At 44.5% G+C, this 23666-nt stretch overlaps 1 protein-coding gene across 1 annotated transcript in view; it reads right to left on the reverse strand.

The window, feature by feature from the left end:
- The window catches only part of TTC23L (tetratricopeptide repeat domain 23 like), a 114128-nt gene that overhangs the window by 56800 nt on the left and 33662 nt on the right, over window positions 1-23666 (reverse strand). The window contains exons 6-7 of the mRNA XM_029579026.1: window positions 20725-20850; window positions 13261-13438 (exon numbers count right to left, since the gene is read on the reverse strand). Of these exons, the coding sequence (XP_029434886.1) occupies window positions 13261-13438; window positions 20725-20850 (304 nt within the window). The remainder of the gene's footprint in view (window positions 1-13260; window positions 13439-20724; window positions 20851-23666) is intronic.

A 23666-nucleotide genomic window follows, 5' to 3' on the forward strand; every position in this document is an offset into this window, starting at 1 on the left:
TCCGCGTGGCTACTGCTGCGCAGAAAAAAGAAGACTGAAGGGGGACCCCTGCTGGCTGCAGGGTTAGTGCCATGCTGGGCATGCCCAGTAGGGGCCAGTCAAAGTTCTGGAAACTTTGACAAAAGTGTTCCGTGATTGGGCTCCATCCTGTGATGTCACCCATATGTGAGGACTACCATCCTACTTGTCCTGTGAGAACATAGCTTCCAAACCTGTAAAGGAAGTGAAGGGGAAGGAGGCCATCATGGTGCTTTTGGAAAAAGAGATTGCAACATCTCTAAAAGATAGACTGTAAGCTGCAATTAGTAATGCATGAGATTCAGGAAAACTTTGAATCACATTCGCAACAAATTAAAGGGGCCCAGGAGGAGTACTTGAGCCAATTGGAGCAGTGTGTGGAAGATTTTGCAAAAGAAAGCCTGCAACTTGCTGAGTGCATTGAAGACTAGGAAATTAGGGGCCATCATAACAATCTCAGGCTGATCGGCTTATCTGAAACGGTCAAGAACAAAGATTTGGTGTACATCTTTGAACATTGGCTCCCAGAGAAACTAGGCCTGGACACATTGCTCGCAGCCATGGAATGTGTGTGTGTGTGCGCCAAGCAGAAGTATATAAAGACGATGATGGGTGTCCTAGGCTGGTAATAGCGAGAACCTTTAACTGGACTGATAAAATCAAACATATTCATGCATTCCAGAAAAAGCAAGAGATTGAATATGAGGAGCACCACTTGCTGTAGTTTAATGACTACTCTGCGAAAGTGATCAGAGCTGTTCTGTATGGACATATGTTTTAATCTTCTGTTTCCTGCTAAACTGCAAATTCTATATGGAGGTAAATAGCTATATTTTACAACTAGGTCTCAGGTGGATCAGATTTTGCAGAATTTGGGCCAAGATTAATCATTTGTTTAGGTCTTAATTTTTTGAGCATAACTGATGCAACAGAACTTTAATTTTTTTTCATGACACTTTTGTGTTAGGAGAGCAATGCTCTTTTGAGTGGCCTCACCACGCTGATACAAAATTAATAGTTTTGTGTGTGTGGAACTGTATCATCATTATTGCTCATTTCTTGGATCCTGACTATTGTTAAGTTTAGTGTGGTAGTCTAAACTGAAATGGCTTCAAACGTTTCTACAATATACATCAGTTGTGGCCCTTTGATTCCCTATTTTGGAGAAGAAGCCTGGTAATTGCTGCTGCTGTTGCTATCTACATTTGGAAATAAGGATGCCCTGTGCATTTTCTTCTGTGGCAGGATTTCTCAAGCCATACTCCATTTGTAGTAAGGCTGGGTCTTATAGTTTTACAATCTTCATGGACAGTCTGATGAGATGCTGAGTATGGGAATCAGAGTGTATCAACCCCTGTATAGAGCAGAAACTTTGAAACAATCAATAAACAAAAAATTCTGCTACTTATAGCTCTTATGCTACTATATTATATATAGAAAAAGTGTGGATGACCATCATAAGTGTCTAGTCACTGGCTCTTAATGATGCCTTAAATGACACTGAGACCTGGTATATATAGTGCAGTGGGCTGAAGGCACAATATCCAGTTTAATCATAGGTCTTTCCTCACCACAGTCTTTTATAGGCTCAAGATCACATAACTATGATGAACATGAGATAGTGCACTAAACATTAATTTAGAGTGCACTTATCTAAGTCCTGAAGGTAATCCTCCAATGCTGATGTGGCATCCACAACCACAGCGGAGACTATGCGGTTGCAAGCACGCTTATGAAAGCTCAAGTTTTATAATCAACACATCCTGAAGCTCCCTGAAGAAGGAGTGTCATACTCCGAAACCCTGCAGCATTGGAGGATCACCTTCAGGACTTAGATAAGTGCACTCTAAATTAATGTTTAGTGCACTATCTCATGTTCATCATAGTTATATGACCTTGAGCCTATAAAAGACCGTGGTGAGGAAAGACCTATGATTAAACTGGATATTGTGCCTTCAGCCCACTGCACTATATATACCAGGTCTCAGTGTCATTTAAGGCATCATTAAGAGCCAGTGACTAGACACTTATGATGGTCATCCACACCTTTTCTATATATAATATAGTAGTATAAGAGCTATAAGTAGCAGAATTTTTTGTTATTGAGTATGGGAATCAAGCAGATCTTCGCTTATGTGTTACTTCATTATAGTGATCAGGTGGTGCCAGAGCATCTCTCTCTGTCCAGGATGATTTGATGATGATGCGTTTTCTTTTTTTTAATGTTTTTTTTCTGCTGTAATTCTGAAATTTTGTTGCCCCATGGAAGGAATATGTTGAACTGAGTTAAGTTACTAAACTGTGTGAGGGTCCCTCCCATGGGAAAATTATTTAAGCTACACATGAAGTTGATGGAAAAGAAATACGCAGTGGGAGAACTGAGGTCCCTTGGAGCAAAGGGGAGATGGCTGGGATTATACTTTCTGAGTGTCTGGGGTTTGTGTGGACATGTGACTGTGGATGATTGGTGTGTGGTTGTGATGGGGGTGGGTGGGGGGCAGGAGAGGATATTTAGGGTTAGGATGGAGAGTTAGGTGTCTGCATAATGAGATTTCCTTTGCTTATATAAAATGAGTTATGCTTGGCTGTTTCCTTGTTCTCAGGCTGAGGGACATTTTTTCTGTCTTTTCTTATTCCTTTTTATAAGTTAATTAATGGGGCTTCTATGCCCTGAATTATGTGAAGGCAGCTACTCTCAATGTCGATAATAATCACTTGCCTACAAAACATATGAAAATACTTACTTTTCTGAAAAAAGCACAGTTAAGAGAACATTTTTATAAGAAATACAATTAACAGATGCGGAGAACCTAAAATTGAAAAAGAATTGGGTAGGATTTTATGGTTTTGCATTTTATTCTAGGAGACAACAGGATATGGCAATTGTAATACTTAAGAATTTACCATTTATCTTGGAAAAGACTATTAACGATGAGACTGGTAGATTTATTTTTATGCTTGACAGTTATATGGGACCAAATATTTATTGGGAAATGTCTATGTCCCTAACATTTATTTGCATGATTTTTTTTTTTTTTTACTTTGTTAGTCTCTAAACTTTTATGGCTCCCTGACTATAAACTAGTATTGAGGGGAGATTTCAATACTGTGGCAGATGGTGGGGAAGACTGTCAACATCCCAGGCCTTACAGGTCACAAGGTAACTCTAAAGAGTAAATTTTGCGGCACAAGAATTAGGCATTCTTGACATTTGGAAATTTTTGCATCAGGGTGAAAAAGATGACACTTTCTTTTCTAACCCACATTAACGTTCTTCTAGGATTGGTTATCTTCTTATTTCAGAAGCTTTATTTCCTATGGTGACTTCTGACAAAGTTTCTCACAATTCTCCAGCTTTTTTTTCTCTGGCACCGGGAGATTATAATGCTAAGAAAGCCGGCTGGAGGATGAGCTCCAATCTTATTACTGATACAGATTTTTGAATTTATCTGAGGGAAAGGTAGCTTTGTGTGAGCTAGATCGTCCATCATGGTGATGTGGTCATCCTAACCGGACTTGGGAGGGTGAAGAGACGGTCGTATGGGTTGTGCGAATGGTGTGCATGATTGTGGGGCTGGAGGGAGGGAGGATGAAAAATTGGAGAAGGTATTTTTGAAAATGTTGGCGTATGACATCTTTTAACTTACAATGCCAGTTTTTCTTTATCTTTGATTAATATTGTATTCTAAATATGTGGTAGGTGTTGTGCTTCTTCTGTGTCATACCAGTAAATAGAGTTTGGAAAAAAAGCTCTGCAATACTACACTATAAGTCTTTATTTGTTTCTGGTGATATTGTCTGATTGCATGCAGTATTCCCTTCCTTTAATTTGCTTTTGCTTGAAACAACAGAAATGTTAACAAAATTTCCTGTTTCATTTCATTTTATTTGGAAAGCGAAATGAAAGAAAAACAAACAAAATTGCATTCATTTTCCGTTACACTTTGTTTTCTTCGCTGAGCAGCCACCAGCTCCAAGCCAGGTCTCCTACCACTCTTTGCCCTGCCACAAAAATTAAGATGCCAATAATCAGAAAGTCGGTGAGTGGACATGTTGCCCAGCTAAAGTTAGCAGGATAATTTCCCCCGGATATGTCCTGCTGAATATAATCCCCTACATTTACCTAGCTACCTTAAGCTGGATAACATTCAAATCTAACTGGTTATGTTTGAATATAAATAGATTTGAAAACTATCCATATATTCCTTCAGAAAGAATCTCAAAACATGGCTCTTTCGGAAAGCATTCCCTCCAGAAAATTAATCCCCGACTCCTTGTCCCCCTCCCCCGGCACAGCTAGTTCCCCTCTCTGCCATTGTACATAGTAAATTAAATCAGAATATATTTACTGTTAGAAAAGTTATTATGCAAAGCAAGTTTTCTTTATATTTACTCGGTTAATCTGTTACACTGTATCATGTCACCAAAAGGCTTGCCTTTAGACAACCCGTTGTGAAATTTCGAATCGAATATCGGTATAGAAAAATAAATAAATAAATAAATAAATATATGGCCAGATATCTTGCTACTTAACCAGCTATATGGTTGCAAAATAGAACAAAAAAAACAAAACAACTTTCGTATCTTCAGGCCCAATTCTCCAGCCCCCCTCCCCAAAATATATTTAAAGGTAAATGTGGGTCTAGCGCCTAATTCCCACCTGCAACCCACTAAATAAAAAAATAACAGTAGCCACTTAGTGCCCCGAGGCCAACTCTCGCCTCCTTTCCTGGTTTTTGTTTTGGGCAAAATCTCAATCCCTCTTGCTCCTCCCCACCCACCACCTTTCTTCCACCGTCCCCCTCCCCTGGGCTTTCACAGATCTCCAAAACACCAGCCGTGAGTGTGGCATTGTCTTACCCACTCCCGGCACTTCCACTGTTGCTCGGGCACCAACACTTCAGATACAGCTAAGCAATGCAAGTTTAGGTATTTCTGAAACCATGTTTTATATGTGGAAATAAAGACAACTGAAAGCTGCTGGTGAACAGTTGCCAGTTGTATTGCCCAGCAAGCAACACACAACATTAAAGTAACAACAGAATCAGCAAGTAGAAAATACTAGGGATGTGCATTCGTTTGAAATGACAGACATTGTCTGTCTCGTATCATGTCGTTTTCAAAAAGAAACAAATTCCTTCTATCATTTTTAGTATGCACTATTCGGAAACAGTTTGCATTATTCAGACTAAAACCTAAACACAGAAATTTGCCCCCATACAACACAAAACAACACAACAAACTTTTCTGGCCTGCACATCCCTAGAAAACAGATAAATTAACAGTTGTTTTTGCAAAATTTCAAATCTGCATTTGTAATGGTATTGGGTAAGCATGGAGAATGCTGGGTGGAAAGGAGGCAGAACTTGGGGAAAATGAAAATTAGTTCTTACCTGCTAATTTTTTGTAATTTAACTTTTTATTTGGAAAACAGTAGATATACAAGCTATAAAAGTTTCATACAGAGACATTTTTGTACACCCCTTTCACCAGATCATTCTGCAAAAAGAACAGAATCTGGGATACCAAGGCCCACTGAGGGTCAACGTCCTTAGATACACACCAAGACTCAAACACCCTCCATACCCTCTTATAGGCCAAGGAGGTGGAATACTTCCGAGCCTGTAACAAAGTAGTAATGACATCCTCCGGATACCCCTTCTTTCTCATATGCCGCCGCTCAAAAGCCAAGCTGCTAGACAAAAGCGATCCACCTGATCGAAAAATATCAGACCTTGACGAAACAGGTTTGGAAGATGGCCCAGCCTCAATTGACCATCCACGGACAAATTGATTAGATCCGCATACCAGGGGCGACAAGGCCACTCCGGGGCCACCAGGATCACATTTGGGTAGATATCTATCCTTCAGAGAAGCCTGCCCACCAGCGGCCATGGCAGAAACACATATAGGAGAACGTCAGTGGGCCACGGAAGAGCCAGGGCATTGGTTCCTTCTGCTCCTCGCTCTCTCCTGCAACTGAAGAAATGAGGGGCCTTGGCATTCTTCTGAGTAGCCATGAGATCCATGTGGGGACTCCCCACTGGAGCACAATTAGACGCATTGCAGCGTCAGAGAGCTCCCATTCTATGGGATCTCACTGCTGATGGCTGAGAAAATCCGCTAGCACATTGTCAGTTCCCGCTATGTGTGAAGCTGCGATCTGGGATAGGTTCTGTTCTGCCCAAGACATTAGCTGCTCTGCTTCGTGAGCCACCAATCGACTCTTGGTCTCCCCTTGACGATTGATATAGGCTACTGTGGTTGCATTGTCGGACAGGATCCTGACTGGGCAACCTCGAACGAGTGGTAAGAACTCCTGCAGAGACAGACGCACTGCCCGAGTCTCTAGGTGATTGATAAACCACGACACTTCCTGCGGCAACCACTGCCCCTGAGCTGATCGGGATTGGCAGACTGCTCCCCAACCAAAGAGGCTGGCATTCGTGGTGACGACTATCCAACATGGAACCTCCAAATCCACTCCCCGGTGCAGATGACTGGTCAAAAGTCACCAAGACAGACTGGAGCGAGCCAAGCCGGATAGAGGAAGTAGGAGATGAAACTGTTCCAAGGTTGGATTCTAATGGGGCCTGAGCGACTGCTGAAGAGTCTCATATGCGCAAATGCTCAGGGAACGAGTTCCAAAGTGGAAGTCATGCAGCCAAGGTCTTGTAAGTAATCTCAGACCCTGGGAGTCTGGGTCCTCAGAAGACTCTTGATCTGGGATTGCAACTTGAGAATGCGCTCCTCTGGGAGAAAAACCTTCCTCACCTGGGTATTGAAGCGTGCTCCCAGAAAAAGCAGGGTTTGAGAGGGAAGAAGATGACTCTTGGGAAAGTTTATCACCCAACTGAGGGATTATAAACATCGCATCACCTTCTGGACCGCAAGAGTACACAAGTCCCGCAACTTCGCCCAAATCAGCCAATCGTCCAGATAGGAGTTTACCAGGACACCCTCTCTCCTGAGAGCTGCCACCTCCACTACCTTAACCTTGGTGAAAGTCCGTGGGGCTGTCGCCAGTCCGAACAGCAGGGAACAAAACTGAAAATGCTCCCCCAGGATCATAAACCTGAGAAACCTCTGGTGCTCGGGACAATCCCGATGTGCAAGTAGGTCTCCGTCAATTCCAGAGACGCCAGGAACTCCCCTGTGCAAACCGCAGCTATGACGGACCACTAAATTTCCATTTCAAAACGTGGCACTTTGAAGGCTCGGTTCACCTTTTTTAAGTCTAGAATGGGACAAAAGTGCCCTCCTTTTTGGGAACCACAAAATAGATAGAGTAACGGTCCCAGCCCCTCTTAAGTGGGGGGATTGGAACTATGGCCCCTAAGAGACACAGGAACTTGAGAGTTTGCCGCAACAGCCGCTGCTTGCCTGCTGGACTGCAAGGGGAATGCAGGAAAAGACTTTTGAGTGGCCGAGCAAATTCTAAAGCATAACCTCCTGTTATCACGTCCAAGATCCACTGGTCTGAAGTAATCTTGGTCCACTCCTCATAAAACAGCGCAAGACGACCCCTATCCGTGGGTCAGAGGAGTGGGCCAGCCTTGTTTCATTGAGAAGGCTTGGTGCCGCCAGAATCCTGACTGGGGAATTCCCTGCTCAGCTTGTGGGTCCAAAAGGACTGGTTCCAAGGCTGAGACCTCTCCAAGGACTGCTGTTGAGAGGATGACTGCGCTCTACCCGGCCTGAAGCGCCGCTGGGTCTGAAATCAAGAGCGCGGAAGAAGAGAGACCCTGGACCCCTTAAGCTTATCCTCTGGCAACTTGTGAACCTTGTTTTCACCCAGGAGTTTAATCAGCTGCTCCAGACCTTCACCGAAAAGGAGCTTGCCCTTAAACTGTAGATAGTTGAGCCTTGGAGGAGACATCAGCCAACCAATTCCACAACCAGGAGTCTGAGGGCAGAGACTGCAGACACCATTGTCCTTGACGAAGTCTGGATAAGATCACAGAGAGCATCAGCGCCATAAGCCACCGCCACTTCAAGATGCTCTGCATGTTGAGTCTCCAAGGGTGACAGAGCTCAGATCTCCTGAAGTTGCTGCACCCATCTCAAGGAAGCCCGCAGCATGAAACTACTGCAGATGGCAGCCCGGATGCCTAAAGCCAAAACCTCAAAATTCCTCTTGAGGTGGATTTCCAGCTTCTTATCCTGTAAATCTGTTATAATAATGTGTGTTTTGTGGATCCTTGGGTGCTGTGGAGATGACCATGCCCACGGGGAGGTGCCCCGTGAGGAGCCACAGCACTGGGCTAGACTCGTACACACAAAACACAGGATAGTTCTTTATTAGCTTGAAGATCTCCACCAGAGGTGGCAGTAGTGAGGCAGTCTGTGGTTGTAATCTCAGGGACCTCGGCAGAGGGAGCCCTTCTCTCCTAGCTGACGTCAGGAGGTTCTGCAGCAGGTCTCCCAGAGATGAGATACTGTGGACGAGATAGACTGAGAGTTAGAGTACTCACTAGGTGTTAGCTGTTGGTATGCGATTCCACCAGGTATGTTGTTGAAGGTACAGGCACCGAGGCAGGAGAGCAGGCCAACAAGGAGCGAGTACCTGCTCCCTGAAAGGCACCTGAAATAACACAGAGGGCCCCCGAGGAGCGGGTACACAGGTTAGGATATACCCCGAAGGGCAGAGAGAGTTTCCTGCGGCAACACGGAAGCGGCGGAGTAGCGTAGACAAGAACGGATTCGAGTCCTTGCTAACTCGGGGAGCTAGCAAATTGATGAAGGTAATATTCCTGGATGGCGTGACGTCAGCATGAGGGAACGCCCTTGAGGTTCGCGCCAAGGGTGGTACAAAGACGTGGGTTGCGCGCGCGCACCCTAGTAGGTACCTGGGAGGAGCAATGGCGGGAGGCTGCACCATAGCCGTTCTGGGAACGCCAGAAAGGTCGGCTTGTAGACGCAGCGGTAGCCATCTTGCCCAGGAAAGCGGGAGGAGCTGTGAATAAGGTGAGGCAGATGGGGCGAAGCCGTCGAAGACCGATGGACACAACAGTACTCCCCTTCAAAGGGCGTCCACGCTGTTTCCTACCAGGTCTTGGTTTTTGAGGATGCAAGTGATGGAAGTCCTGTAGCGTCTCTTTATTCAGGATGTTAGGAATAGGTGTCCAAGAGTTTTCTTCAGGGCCATACCCTTCCCAAGACAGGAGGTATTCCCATACTCTGCCTCTTCTTCTCACATCGAGAATTGCGTCTACTTTGTATTCGATGTCTTCTTCTGCATCTATCGGTGTAGCTTCTGGTACCTTGTTGGAGAACTCACTAAGGATCAATGGCTTCAATAGTGAGATGTGGAATGCATTGTGGATCTTTAATGTAGATGGTAGCTTCAGATTGTAAATGAGATTGCCCATTTGTCGGAGAATGGGAAATGGTCCAATGAAGCGAGGAGCGAAGCGAGCTGAATGAAGTTTAAGTCTTAAATGCATCATGGAAAGCCAGACTTTATCACGAGGCTTGAAGTCTGGAGCCTTGCAGTGATGAGCATCGCATTCTTTCTTTGCTCGAAGTCCTGCTTTCATAAGCATCTCTTTTGTCTGAGTCCAAAGTTGTTGGATATCTTTGGCAGTAGATTGAGCTGCCGGGGACGACACGGATAACGGAAGTGGCAGTGGTGACAGTGGTAGTCATCCGTAGACCACTTCGAATGGTGTCGATCCAGTGGATGTTGCTGGATGAGAATTAATGGCAAATTCTGCCCAGGGCAACAGTTCACTCCAATCATTCTGACGAGTGTTCACATAGGCACGAATGAACTGCTTGAGAGTCCTGTTCATCCTCTCTGTTTATCTGTTGGATTGTGGCTGGTATGCGGAGGTGAAGTCGAGAGAAATATCGAACTTCTTACATAGTGCCTTCCAGAGGTTAGCTGTGAATTGGGCTCCTCGATCGGAGACTATGTGCTTAGTCAAGCTATGCAGGCAGAAGATGTGCGTAATGAATAGCTTGGCGAGCTCCATGGTGGTGGGTAAGCCTGGGAAAGCCACAAAATGAGCCACCTTCTAGAACTGATTTACGGTTACCCAAATAGTGTTGTTTCCTCCTGATGATGTTAAATCTACCACGAAGTCTGTGGCAATGTGTGTCCATGGTTCTTCTGGTACTGGCAAGAGTTGGAGTAGACCTCATGGACGACCCGGTGGTGTCTTCTGTTTAGCACAGTTTGCGCAGGAAGCGACGTAGGAGAATGTGTCTTCCTTCATGGTGGGCCACCAGTAATAGGTCTGAAGCTTAGACAGGGTTCTACGTTGACCAGGATGTCCTGAAAGTTTAGAGTCGTGGGCCCAAGCCAATAATTTCTTTCTGAGGTTCTTGGGTACGATAGTCTTTCCTGCAGGTACTGAATGGGTAGCTGCCAATATGTCCTTCTCTGGGTCAATGATGTGTTGCGGTTCTTCAGGTATGTCCTTGGAGAGGAATGAGCGAGATAGAGCATCAGCTCTGATATTCTTATCTCCAGGGCAGTTCTTGAGCACAAAGTTGAATCTGTTGAAAAACAGAGATCATCTCGCTTGCTATGATTCAGGCGCTGTGCATGGCAGAGGTACTCCTGATTCTTATGGTCTGTGAAGACCGTTACTTGATGTTGCGCTCCTTCGAGCCAAGGGCACCATTCTTCGAATGCCAACTTTATAGCCAGAAGCTCCTTATCTCCGATTCCATAGTTTTTCTCTGCAGGAGAGAAGCAGCGAGAGAAGAATGAGCATGGTTGTGGAACTTTTGAATCACCAGCCTGGCTTAAAACGGCCCTTACACCAACGTCTGAGGCATCGACCTCCACGATGAAAGGCTTGGAGGGGTCTGGGTGTCGAAGACACAGCTTGCTGGAAAAGGCATCTTTTAGTTTCTGGTATGCAGCTATAGCCTCTGGAGACCAATTAGCAACATTGGCACCTTTCTTTGTCATAGCTGTATGCGGTACTGTAAGAGAAGAGTAATTCTTGATGAAGGTCCTGTAATAGTCGGTGAACCCTAAGAAGCATCTGAGAGCTTTTAACCGGTGGGTTGCGCCAATTTCTGGATACTCTCCAGCTTCTGTGGATCCATTTGAAAGCCTGATTGGAGACGATGTAGCCTAAGAAAGGCACTGACTCTTTGTGAAATTCACATTTGAATAGCTTGGCATAGAGATGGTTCTCCCTGAGTCTCTGTAGTACTTTCTTAACATCCTCCTAATGAGTGGTCATGTCTTGCAAGAATATCAGTATGTCGTCCAAGTAAACAACAACACACTTATAGAGGAGATCCCGGAAAATGTCGTTCATTAAATTTTGAAAGATAGCCGGGGCATTGCACAGGACGAAGGGCATCACTAGATATTCAAAGTGACCGTCCCGAGTGTTGAAGGTCGTCTTCCACTCATCGCCATCTCGAATGTGAAGTAAATTGTAGGCTCCTTTCAGATCCAGTTTGGAAAAGATTTGAGCTCCTTGTAGTCTGTCGAATAACTCTGAAATCAGAGGCAGGGGTAACGATCCTTTATTGTTATTTCATTGAGGCCCCTGTAGTCTATACATGGACGTAATGTACCGTCCTTTTTGCCCACAAAGAAAAAGCCTGCGCCAGCAGGGGACTTGGATGGTCTTATGAAACCTTTGTGGAGATTTTCCTGGATATATTCGGACATGGCTTTATTTTCTGCAACAGACAGGGGGTACACCCTATCCTTGGGTGGCTCCGTTTTAGGCTTTAGATTAATAGCGCAGTCATAAGGTCTGTGAGGCAGAAGTACATCTGCAGCTTCTTTTGAAAAGACATCTTGGAAAGATGCATATTGAGGCGGCAACCCTGGCATCACTGGGGTAGTAGGCATACAGGGTGACGGAACTACCTCCATCAGGCATTTATCATGGCAGTCTGGTCCCCATCTAGACAGTTCCAGTATAGTCCAATTGAATTGAGGCATATGCTGCTGCAGCCAAGGTAATCCCAGTACTATAGGGTGCATGGCCTTCTCTAAAACAAAGAAGGAGATGGTCTCAGAATGGAGGGCATTGGTTCGTAGGCACACTGGTTCGGTGCATAGTGTTATTTCACCCAGTAAGGGCTCTCCATGGATGGATGAAAGAAGTAGTGGAGACTTCATAGTGGAAGTGGGTGCTCCACTAATCGTTGTAGAATGAAATTGCCTCCTGCCCCGGAGTCCACTAGGGCAAGAGTCTGGTACTCTGAAGGTTCGCAGATCAAGGATACAGGGAGAGGGAGTGGAGGAGAAGGAGTGGCGAGACCTAAGAAGAGTCCTCCCGCAGGACTTAGGTCTGCCAGTTTCCCAGACACATAGGGCAATTTTGGACAGCATGACCGGCTTGTCCACAGTACATACACTGCCCCAATTTCTTCCGCGTTCTTCTCTCTTTTGAAGTCAGATGGCTGCGGCCTAACTGCATATGTTCTTCTTCGCCGGCTGCTGGGACCGAAGGAACAGGCCTGGGTGTGGACTTGACTCAAACTTCACTCAGAAAGGGTCTCCTAGGAGTCTTGGTCTCTTGAACCTTGTTGTGAAGTCAGCGATCGATCCTTGTTGCCAATTTCACTAGTTCCGCCAAAGAAAGAAGGAAAGCTTATCTGGAGCCTTGACTCAGGTTTTCTCTCTCCCCGAGTCCAGACGGTGAGAAAACTGGACCACCAGCTATCCACCTCCAGTGTGGGGAAAATGGAGCAATTTGGGTCACCAACCCTGCTTGTCCAGCCCTACTACTAGGAGGGATGGTCCCACCAGGACTTGCCAACCTCCTAGGAGGGAAAATCTCCTTAGTCTTCTTTCCTTTTTTTTTTTTTTGCTTTGAAAAGAGGTTCAGGTTTTGCACCTCCTACATCTGCTGGAGACAGAGAAAAACTGAGAGGTTGCAGGAGGTACACCAGGTTATATGCCGGGGTGTACAAAACTTCTCTGTCTCCATCTGCTGGAAAGGAGGCAAAACCCAGTCGTCTGGACTTATCTGGGTATGTACAGGGAATATTTTCAGTTTTTACAGGTTTAGACTAGGATGCAGTCAAGACCTCTGGGGGGTTTAATTCTGGTTCTGACACTAATTCTATCACTGACTGGAAAAGTCACTAAGCCCAGTTACGTATTGTTGAATAAAAAGTCCTTTGACCACTTTGAAGGCAGAAGTTATGTTGCTGTAGTAATTACAGAAACTATTAATATAGATTTCTGACCCTTTTGTAGCATCCTTTGCTAGTGACTAAAAATGTTAGAGTGTGGCAGATTTTGAAGGTTACCTGTAATAAATGCTCTATGGCTTTGCCGTTTATTTTCCTCAGTTGCTCAGCTTTGGCAATATCTTGGTAAAGGTTTATCAGCTCAGGAGTGGTATCGCCTTCAACAGAGATTACATGATCAATAGCCTTTTCAAAATAGTCCACAGCCAAACTTAACTTGTTTTGCAGCAAACATGCCCTATGTGAAAAGAAAGATAGAGAGAGGATTTTATGAGATTTGCAAATAAAATTGTGAGTGGGGTGTAAACTGGAATACAAAATTGATCATATATTGAACATTTCAGGTATATTATTATGAGGCTCTATAAATTCAGATTTGCCACTGATGGAATTTCCTGGGAATTTGTCTTAAAAAAAGAACACTAAAAACTGTGAAAAAGTAAATGTTATAGTATCAGAGAGCAAATTTTAATATATTCATTTCCCACAGGTTGCATCAGAACTCTTGAGCAATACATATGTAGAGTTGCTTCTAACACAGATTGTTTTCCTTGCATCTTGATAGTTTATCCAGTCCTGAAAATTTTTCTTCATCTACTGTAAGCAGAGGAATAATGAGCAACAGTGGACATCTTAAAAAGAAGCAGCTGTGGATGTGACCAGTAGTCAGAATTAGGCACCCAGTTCTAAAATAACTCTTGAGAATTATTTTTTCTTAATAAAGAGATATACATTTCCTGCAGCTCTTCAAATGTGGCCCAGGGGATACAGAGCAGGTACAACAAATGAACTACCTTATTATCTTGATAGACCAATCCAGATGTGATTTAAATCACATACTAGCAGATGGAGACAGAAGACACACCTTTTTCAGTGACATCATCACTATACATGATGATGCAGTATAGGCAAAAGCCAATATTCTCTATCTCCAACAGATGGCAACATGTACTAGATTAGTGCAGTAGGATGCTTAGTCCTAGACTTCAGCCTAGTGCCCCCCTGGTGGCGTCTGTCTTCAATTTTGCTCCTCCTGGTTGAGGTAGAAGTTTGTACGCCAAGGGTAACAGTTCCCTGGGTCAAGTGGTTGTGGGCCAGGCTCCCAGTTCCTATGAGGGCTAGGTTGAGCGAACCCTATTGGCTGGCTCCCGAATCACCTTCAGGGCCTGGTTGAGCTAAGGGGGTAGTGGATGAACTCACAAAGGACTCCTCTGAGTGTGAGTCTCCTCAGTAGTTTGTTCTCCTAGAGGTCCCTTTCTCTTATTTCTTTTAGCTGGAACTTTTGCTGTTTGATAGAGTTTATATAAAAACAAATTTCTACTAAACAGTCCAGGCAGATGGGTTTTAATGCCCTACCGGCAGATGGAGATAGAGAACTAAAACTTTACTGTATACTAGTACTAGTGCCACCTACAGTCTACTAGTAAAACTGTAACAAACCCAAAACCAAATTCCCCCCTCTATCAGGCCGATACAGTACAGTGCGCTCCAGCGGAGCGCACTGTTAACCCGTGTTTGGATGCTCGTTTTCGATGCGCTAGCTTTACCCCTTATTCAGTAAGGGGTAATAGTGAGTCGAAAATGTGCATCCAATCCCCCCGAAACATGCAAATGCACGTTGATGGCCCTATTAGTTATTCCTGCGCAATTCAGTAAGTAAAATGTGCAGCCAAGCCGCACATTTTACTTTCAGATATTAGCATCTACCCAAAGGTAGGCGTTAATTTCTGCCAGCACCGGGAAAGTGCAAAGAAGAGCAGTAAAACCTGCTTTTCTGTACACCCTCCAACTTAATATCATGGCGATATTAAGTTGGAGGTACCAAAAGTTAAAAATAATTAAAAATAAAAAATAAAAAAAATTTAAAATGGGCCTGCAGCTCGCGGGTTGAAAACTGGACGCTCAATTTTGCCGGCGTCCGGTTTCCGAACCCATGGCTGTCAACGGGTTTGAGAACCGACGTCGGCAAAATTGAGCGTCGGCTGTCAAACTCGCTGACAGCCGCCGCTCCTGTCAAAAAAGAGGTGCAAGGGATGCGCTAGTGTCCCTAGCACCTCTTTTTACCGCGGAGCCCAATTTGAATATTTTTTTTTACTGAATCACGCGCACAGGAGAGTGGCATTTCTCAGAAGAATTCTGTGCATGTTCAAAAGATGAAGCTCCTGAGCTTTCCCAAGGAATCTGCCCATGGCTTCCAAAAGGCCAGCAAGTCAACTGACTGACTCAAGTGAAACAGAGAAACTATCTTAGGTAAGAAGGATTGGATTATACAAATAGAGATTCCCACCCTTCATAAACTGGAGAAAAGGAACTCTGCATAATAACACCTGCAACTCAAAAATGAAACTTGCCAAACAGATAGCCAACAAAAACACCACTTTAAGAGTGAGATCCTTCAAGTATGCCTCCCTTATCGATTCAAAGGGAGGTGCGCACAAGGCATTCGAGAACAAATTGAGATTCTATGGTGGGATTAAATGTCACACAGAAGGACGCAAATGATGTATTCCCCTTAAAAACATGAGCACATCCAGATGCGAGGCTATGGATGACCTCTGTACCCTTACCTCTGTGGCATGACAATGCAGCCATTTGAACCTTCAGAGAGTTCAAGGAAAACCCCTTTTGCAAACCTCTCTGCAAAAAGGCAAGAATCCTAGGAATCAAAGTACTGAGTAGAGTGGATAGAATCCTGGCTGCTGAAACCAAGACTCAAAAACCTTCCGGACTTGTTCATAAGCCAATGAAATTAATGCCTTCCTGGACAGCAACAACGTCATAATGATCTCCTCAGAGTAATCCTTCTCTCTCAACCTTCTCCTTTTAAGATCCAAGTAATCCACTTGATCCAAGAAGATTGGACCCTGCATTAGAAAACCGGGAACATGACTAAGTCGCAATGGTCTGTCACCTTGAGACTCACTAGATCTGCAAACCAGTGATGCTGGGGCCCCTCTGGAGCCACTAGAATCACCAGGTCTCAATGCCTTTCCACATGCTTCACCACCCTGCCCATGAAGCGCCAAGGGGAAAACATGTACAGGAGGAGACACTGAGGCCAAGGCCTGGATAGTCTTTCTGATCTTGACTCCTTGTCTGTAACCGAAGAATCTTGACAGGTTGGTGTTTAAACTTGTTGCCATCAGGTTCAGCTTGGGACTTTCCCATCTGGACCTGATGAGGGAGAATACATCCTCTGCCAGTACCCATTCTCCTGGGTCTAATTTGTGTCTGCTCAAGAAATCTACCTGCACATTCTCTACCATGTCAATGTAAGATGCCGAGAGAGCCCACTGGATCAACATTCCCGCCCACTGGATCAACATTCCCGCTTCCAAAGTGACCAACAGACTCTTGGTTCCTCCCTGTCTGTTGATATATGCTACCGCCGTCATATTGTCCAACAGTACGCTGACTGTCTTGCCTCAAATCTGGGACTAGACGGACACAAGGCCTTCTGGATTGCCCTTATCTCCAACTGGTTTATGGACCAGGAGGTGTCCAACCTTGACCAATGACCCTGAGCCATCTGTCTCTTGCAAATGGCTCCCCAGCCACTGAGACTGGCATCCATGGTCACTAGCATCCAATCCGGTATTTCCAAGTCCCCTCCCCTGGACAAATTGTCCCATAAGAACCATCATAAAACACTATCTGGCCTCTCCTTGAAGGGGTAGTCTGATTTTTCTAATCCTGCAGCTGAGGATTCCACGGGGAGAGTAGAGTCCTCTGCAATGGTCTCATATCAGCTGCCACCCAAGGAACCAGTTCCAGCATGGAAGCCAGGGAACTCAGGACTCATTGATAATCCTATACTCTGGGCATCTCCATCCTCAATAACCGCTGCAACTAGCCCTGGAGCTTTAAACACCTTTCTGTTGTAAGGAGTACCTTACCTAGCCATATCTCAAAATGAGTTTCCAAGTATTCTAGATTCTGAGAAGGAACCAGGTTACTTTTGGCAAACTGACTACCCAACCTACATTCTGCAATAAGAGAACCATCTGTTGGACTGAGTGATGACATGCTTCTCTCATTTGGCCTGAAGTAGCCAATTGTCCAGATATGGATGAACCATGATGCCATCCCAGCAAAGTACAGCCACAGCCACCGCCACCATCACAGCTACCATCATACTTTGAAAAAACTGCAAGGAGCAGTTGCTAATCCAAACAGCATCACCTGAAGCTGAAAATGCCACCTCCCCCACAGCACTGCAACCTTGAGAAATTTCTGATGATCTTTCTGAATAGGATTATGCAGATAAGTTTCAATTAGGTTGAGGGATGCCAGAAATTCCCCTTTCTTGACCACAGCAATTACAGATTGGAGAATCTTCAAACAAAAATGAGGGACTCTCAAAGTTGCGTTTACTTTCTTTAGATCTAAAATGGGTCAAAACATGTCCTCCCTTTTTGGCACCACGAAGTACATGGAATAATAACTAAGACCTCTTTCCCTTTCTGGAACTGGAACTACCACAGCCAAGAAAATACAACATTCTAGTGTGGACCTTATGACTTCCCTCTTTATATGGGATGCACATAGGGACATCATGAAGGCCTCGCACACTGGTCATTCAAAATCTAGGGTGTAACTGTCCCTTACCACAGAAAGAACACCCTGGTCCTACTTTATGTTGTCCAACCCTTGTAAAATAGAGACAAACGTTCCTCAATACATAACACTGAACAGTTAACCAGATGAACCTTATTGGGAACCCTTAAGCCAACCTGAGTCAGATCCTGTGCCTTCTTGAGAGTTTTTGTGGGCTCTCTGAAAGGACTGAAACTTTGAAGGATGCTGACGCTGCGAAAAGGAAGGCTTCCCTGGACTATAACACATGGCTTCCTGGAATTTCTGCCTTCTAGGGATGGTCTTACAAGGACCCTTAGGTCTATCCTCTGATAACTTATGAGCTTTGGACTTTTCCAAATGCTTGACAAACTTCTCCAGATCCTCCCCAAATAGAAATTTACCCCTGAAGAGTTTATCAAGCTGGGACTTGGGTCATACATCCGCTGTTCAATTATACAAACAGAAGAGTTATCTCGCTGTTACTGCTGACATCAAATTGCTGGCCGCAGTGTGCAAAAAAACAAATAAAGTATCTGCAATAAAGAACGAGCCATACACCAGGTATTCTGCCACCTCCTCAGAGGATTCTTCAGAGTCCGCAACTTCAATCTGCTGGACCCACTGAAAACATGCATTTACCATAAAACGATTGCCCACAGCCACTCTAATGGCCAAGAAAGAAACCTCAGAAATCCTTTTAAGATGGATCTCCATCTTCTGGTCCTGATAATCCTTAAGCGCTGCACTGCCTTCTACTAGAATAGGGGGTCTTCTTAATCGCTGCCAAGATCAGAACATCACCTTAGTTACCTTCAACAATTCTAAGGCCTCCTCTGGAAGAGGATACAATTTTGCCATGGCTTTTCCCACATTCAGGCCAGCCTCCGATGTATTCCACTCCACATAAATCAAGGCTTTAACAGTCCAATGAAACGGAAAGTTTTTAGTAGGAAGGTACAGAGACAGTACCGAGAAAGGCATCCAAAATGATAAAGGGGATGGAATAACTCCCATATGAGGAAAGGCTGAAGTGGTTAGGGCTGTTCAGCTTGGAGAAGCGACGGCTGAGGGGGGATATGATAGAGGTCTTTAAAATCATGAGAGGTCTTGAACGAGTAGATGTGAATCGGTTATTTACACTTTCGGATAATAGAAGGACTAGGGGGCACTCTTGAAGTTAACAAGTAGCACATTTAAGACTAATCGGAGAAAATTCTTTTTCACTCAACACACAATTAAGCTCTGGAATTTGTTGCCAGAGGATGTGGTTAGTGCCGTTAGTGTAGCTGGGTTCAAAAAAGGTTTGGATAAGTTCTTGGAGAAGTCCATTAACTGCTATTAATAAAGTTGACTTAGGGAATGGCCTCTGCTATTACTGGCATCAGTAGCATGGGATCTTCTTGGTATTTGGGTACTTGCCAGGTTCTTGTGGTCTGGTTTGGCTTCTGTTGGAAACAGGATGCTGGGCTTGATGGACCCTTGGTCTGACCCAGCATGACAATTTATTATATTCTTATGTTCCAAAATTGGATCCTTTCCTTCCTCTGGTTTGTCTTCCTTTTCCTTAATGCCCAGCTTCACCAGAGCCTGAGAAAACATGGTATTTAACTCTTCCCTCTTAAAAGACATAACATCTTCAGGGAATCTCCCTTGGGCACAGGGATTTTCCCCTCCTCCAAAGGAGCCCTATCTTCCTTCCTGTCCATTGAACCCTCCCGTAAATCCTCCTCTGAGTGCACCAGATCCAGACTCAGACTAAGCTCCAGCCTTCATCTCTTGGGACAGAGTAGAGGAGTCGGTGTGTCTGAAAACTATCTTGCCAAATCCCTCAGAGGCAAACAATTTTTTCATCAAATATGTATTGTGCATTAAAAGAACAAATTCAGGGGAAAAAGGATCTGTCTGATCCTCATCCTCAAACTCCTGCCCAATGGAGATCCTTCCCTGTCCTAGTCCGATGCTCTCTGATGCCTAGTGCAATAGGGATCAAAACTGTGGGGGTGAGGGTGGGGGTCTAACGCCTCCTCCCCAAATCCCCCTGCACTGCAGGGCAAGAGAACAAAATGGCTACTGAGCCTGCTCTTTCCAGTGCCTCAGCCCAATCAGCATCTGAAGCCTGAAACTACTGCTGTTTTGTGGCTGCTTGTTTGGAATCTGGCACCGATGAGAGGATTCCTGAACAGCCTACAAAGGCCTGACTGAAGAAACTTAGAATGTCGATCCCCGCAGGCCACACAACGCTTCCCGCACTCCACGAGTGACATTTTCTTGCCTGCTACATAGCCAAAGAAAGCACCTTGCCTGAAACAGTCCTCCCTTCCTGCCATGAAATCACAGAGTCCCCAGGAATCCAAACTATGGGAAGGACCACAGCAGTCTTTCCTATCCAGAGTTAAGACTGCTGATGCTGAGCCTCACTCAGGGATTTTTCTTTTTTATTCAAGATTTCTTAAAGGGATCACTCCCCACTAATAAACCTCCAAAAGGAACCAAATGCTTTCCTTTAAAAGTCTTCTGGAGAAGCCTTGCAGGAGAGGTTAGGATATGATGGAGCCAGTAACACCGGCTATCACAACCTTCCTAAAACAATCTGATACAGGGTGCCAGACAATCCAGGGTCACCGACCCCCTCTGTTCTACCCTGCTCCACCAGGAGGATGGTGCAAAAACAGGACAACACCCTGGGAGTCCTTAATCCTCTACCGACAATCTTACTGCAGGTGGACACTCTTACCCCTCTGATGGAGACAGAGAATACTGGCAGACTGCAGGTGTCACAGTGCCTTAAATACTAGTGTACAGTAAAGCTTTTGTTCTCTATCTCCATCTGCTGGTAGGGGAGAAAAACCCATCCATCTGGACTAGTCTGGTGAACAATAAGGAATATGCATTATTTCTCAATAAACCGTGTACCTGTTTCAAACTCCAGGTTATGTTTATGCTCACCTGCCCAAGGCAATGGTGATATCATTCTTGGATGTTTTTAATCTTGTAACGTCTTTTCTGTTTAATGCCTGCAGTTCTCTCATAATTTGTTCCACCTTTTGCAGATTGAGGTAGGATTCTCTTCCAGTTGAACAGTCAAGAAAAGGAACATGAACAATGTAACAACTTAAATTTTACATAAATCTAGAAGTCAACCAAAAGAAAATTGGTTCTTACCTGCTAATTTTCATTCCTGTAGTACCATGGATCAGTCCAGACTGCTGGGTTGTGCCTCCCTTCCAGCAGATGGAGTCTGACAAAAAGCTGAAAGGCACCCCCTCTTAGCCTGGTGTGCCACCTGTGATCCCTTCAGTATAATCAGTATCAAAGCAGAATGAAGAAAATTTAACAACCAATGGCTAGACCAAAAACTTATTTGAACAATAAACTATGAGAACTATGGAGTGCTGACGAACATTTCGCTTTGCATATTTTCAATATCTTTGTATTCTTCGATACATCCTGCAGAATATAATAAAAAACAACTGAGTGGACTCTCCAGAACAGAATACCCCGGGTGGGCGTCTGGACCGATCCGTGGTACTACAGGAACGAAAATTAGCAGGCAAGAACCAATTTTTCTTTCCCTGTACGTACCCGGATCAGTCCAGACTGCTGGGATGTACCCAAGCTGCCCTAAATGGGGTGGGACCCGGAGAATCCCACTTGAAGCACACTGCTGCCAAAACAATCGACATCTGGGGCTTGGATGTCCAAAAGGTAATGCTTAGCAAAAGTGTATAAAGATTTCCAAGTAGCTGCTCGGCAAATCTCCTGTGGTGAAACACACTGGCTTTCTGCCCAAGATGCCGCTTGAGATCTGATCAAATGAGCTTTTAGACCATCCGGCACCAGCTGCCCATGACATATGTATGCCGAAACTATAGCTTTCTTCAACCATTCCCATACGGCCCGCTTTCATTCTGACTGTACCACCTCCCACGTTGTATATATTATCGTATGCCCATGTATGAAGATATACTTCGGGAGGACCAAGCGTGCGATTAGAACTCGTCTCATTGAACACCGTAGCTGCCTCAACATGGGCAAGATTAATGCTCCTATTGTTCAGCATTGCCTAGACATGAAGCATCTCTTCGTGGAACTTAAGTGGCGCATCATTGACCGGATTTTTTTGACAATTCGGGGAGGTGATCCTCAGAAGCTTCTCAATCTCCGTGAGCAACGTTGGATTTTTCAGCTAAAAACCATGCAACCCGATGGCCTTAATGCTGCCATCGAATGGTATTCGTTGCTATGATAAGTCATCAACAATTTACGTCATTTCCGGTCTAGGTCGGATCCTACTGGTTAATTCCTCCTTTAAAAATGGCGCGAAAGCGGCCCCTCTGGTAGAGGAGAATCATTACTATTCCAAAATGCGGTGTTTGCTATTTCACGTTAGTACCCATGGGATTGCTGTATATACAATGCCTATTGCTGATATATTGTTACTAATCTATTTTTTGAACTTATAGATACTATTAGCCCTTGATGAAGGCTGTTGACGCCGAAACGCGGTCCGTGTCGGGCTTACCTGTTTTCAAGATCTCACGACCATGTCTCTGGCAATTCTCCACATATGCTAAGCTAAGTGCAAATATTTACAAAAAAACCTAATATAGGTCATGAATGGACTATGCACTAATCTCTCTCACCTGAGCAAAAGAAAAATTAAAAAAAATCTCATGTAAGACCTATGATTATATTGCCGGTATACTTAATGCTAAGTAGCAATGAAAATGTATGCCCTGATATGAGGTCTGCCTTCAATCACTACATCGTGTATTTACACTACTAACCTAATGGATTGTTTGGGATCATAGCTCCTGCTGTATTTGGTTATCTGATCGCTATTCCCTGCCTGTTAATTCTGCACTAGAGGATATATTATTTTCACAATAAATATGTTTCCAGTACCACGGTCTTTTCTCTCCTTGGTTACAATATTCAGCTCTATCTGTTCAGGAGTTTTTCAACAGGCACGAGATCCATCCACGCGCCTGAATTAGATGAGAAGTAGGTCCCGATGTACTCGTCAGGAAAATCCCTTCCATGGATGGCCAAGAATTCTGTACTTACACAGAGAGAAAACTGTCTCTGTCACTGGAGCTGAAGCCTCCAGAGGGGTGTTCTCTAAATTGTAACTTGGTTCTTACTCACAGTTAGTAGTTCTTTTTCTTCTTTTAGTAAATGGGGATACCTTCTGGGAGGGAACAAGGCTGGAACTGCAGCTTCACAGGTCCATGGATGGGTAAGGAAGAGGGGAAGAAAACACTTCTTCCCAGATCTTCAAAATAACTTCTTCTGGTTCCCTGAAAAGGCAATAACATTGGAGTTGCCCCTTGCAATGGGTCACCACCTTGAGGGTAGGTCTTCCCTATCCTTGGGTGACCTAAACACAGAGCTCCCCGTTCCTGAATCCAGGAAAGGACCAGGTATCTAGTAAGACTCCTACCACTTACAAGCCCAAAAGCCAAAATACTCCAAGGACAACCATGCTGCACCTTGGAAGAAAAGTACAGCAGTGGAGCCCTTGACCCGCCCTAAAAGATCCCAGGCAGGATGGATCCCAGGCCCCCAGGTAGGCCAAAAATACAATTGAGGCAAAAACTACAACCTTCCTCCTGAACTGCAAAATTATTATGTACCAGTTGCACTAAGGTGAACTCTTATTGAGTTGGCCCTGAGACCAGGCTGGGACAGATGTTCAAGGTACTCAGTTTTTGTGTGGAGCAGGAGAAAGTATCTAAGGCCTTTGCTCACACCATAGGACAAACCGCTTCCATTTAAATCCAGACAGGTATATTTTCAAAGAAGCATATAAATTTAATATAATATTCTAGCAATTTTCATAAGGCCTTTACCCCGCATAAGTGCACTTTACTTTGGTAAAATCTTTG

The sequence above is a fragment of the Rhinatrema bivittatum genome, chromosome 1, assembly GCF_901001135.1.
Source record: "Rhinatrema bivittatum chromosome 1, aRhiBiv1.1, whole genome shotgun sequence".
NCBI lineage: Eukaryota > Metazoa > Chordata > Amphibia > Gymnophiona > Rhinatrematidae > Rhinatrema > Rhinatrema bivittatum.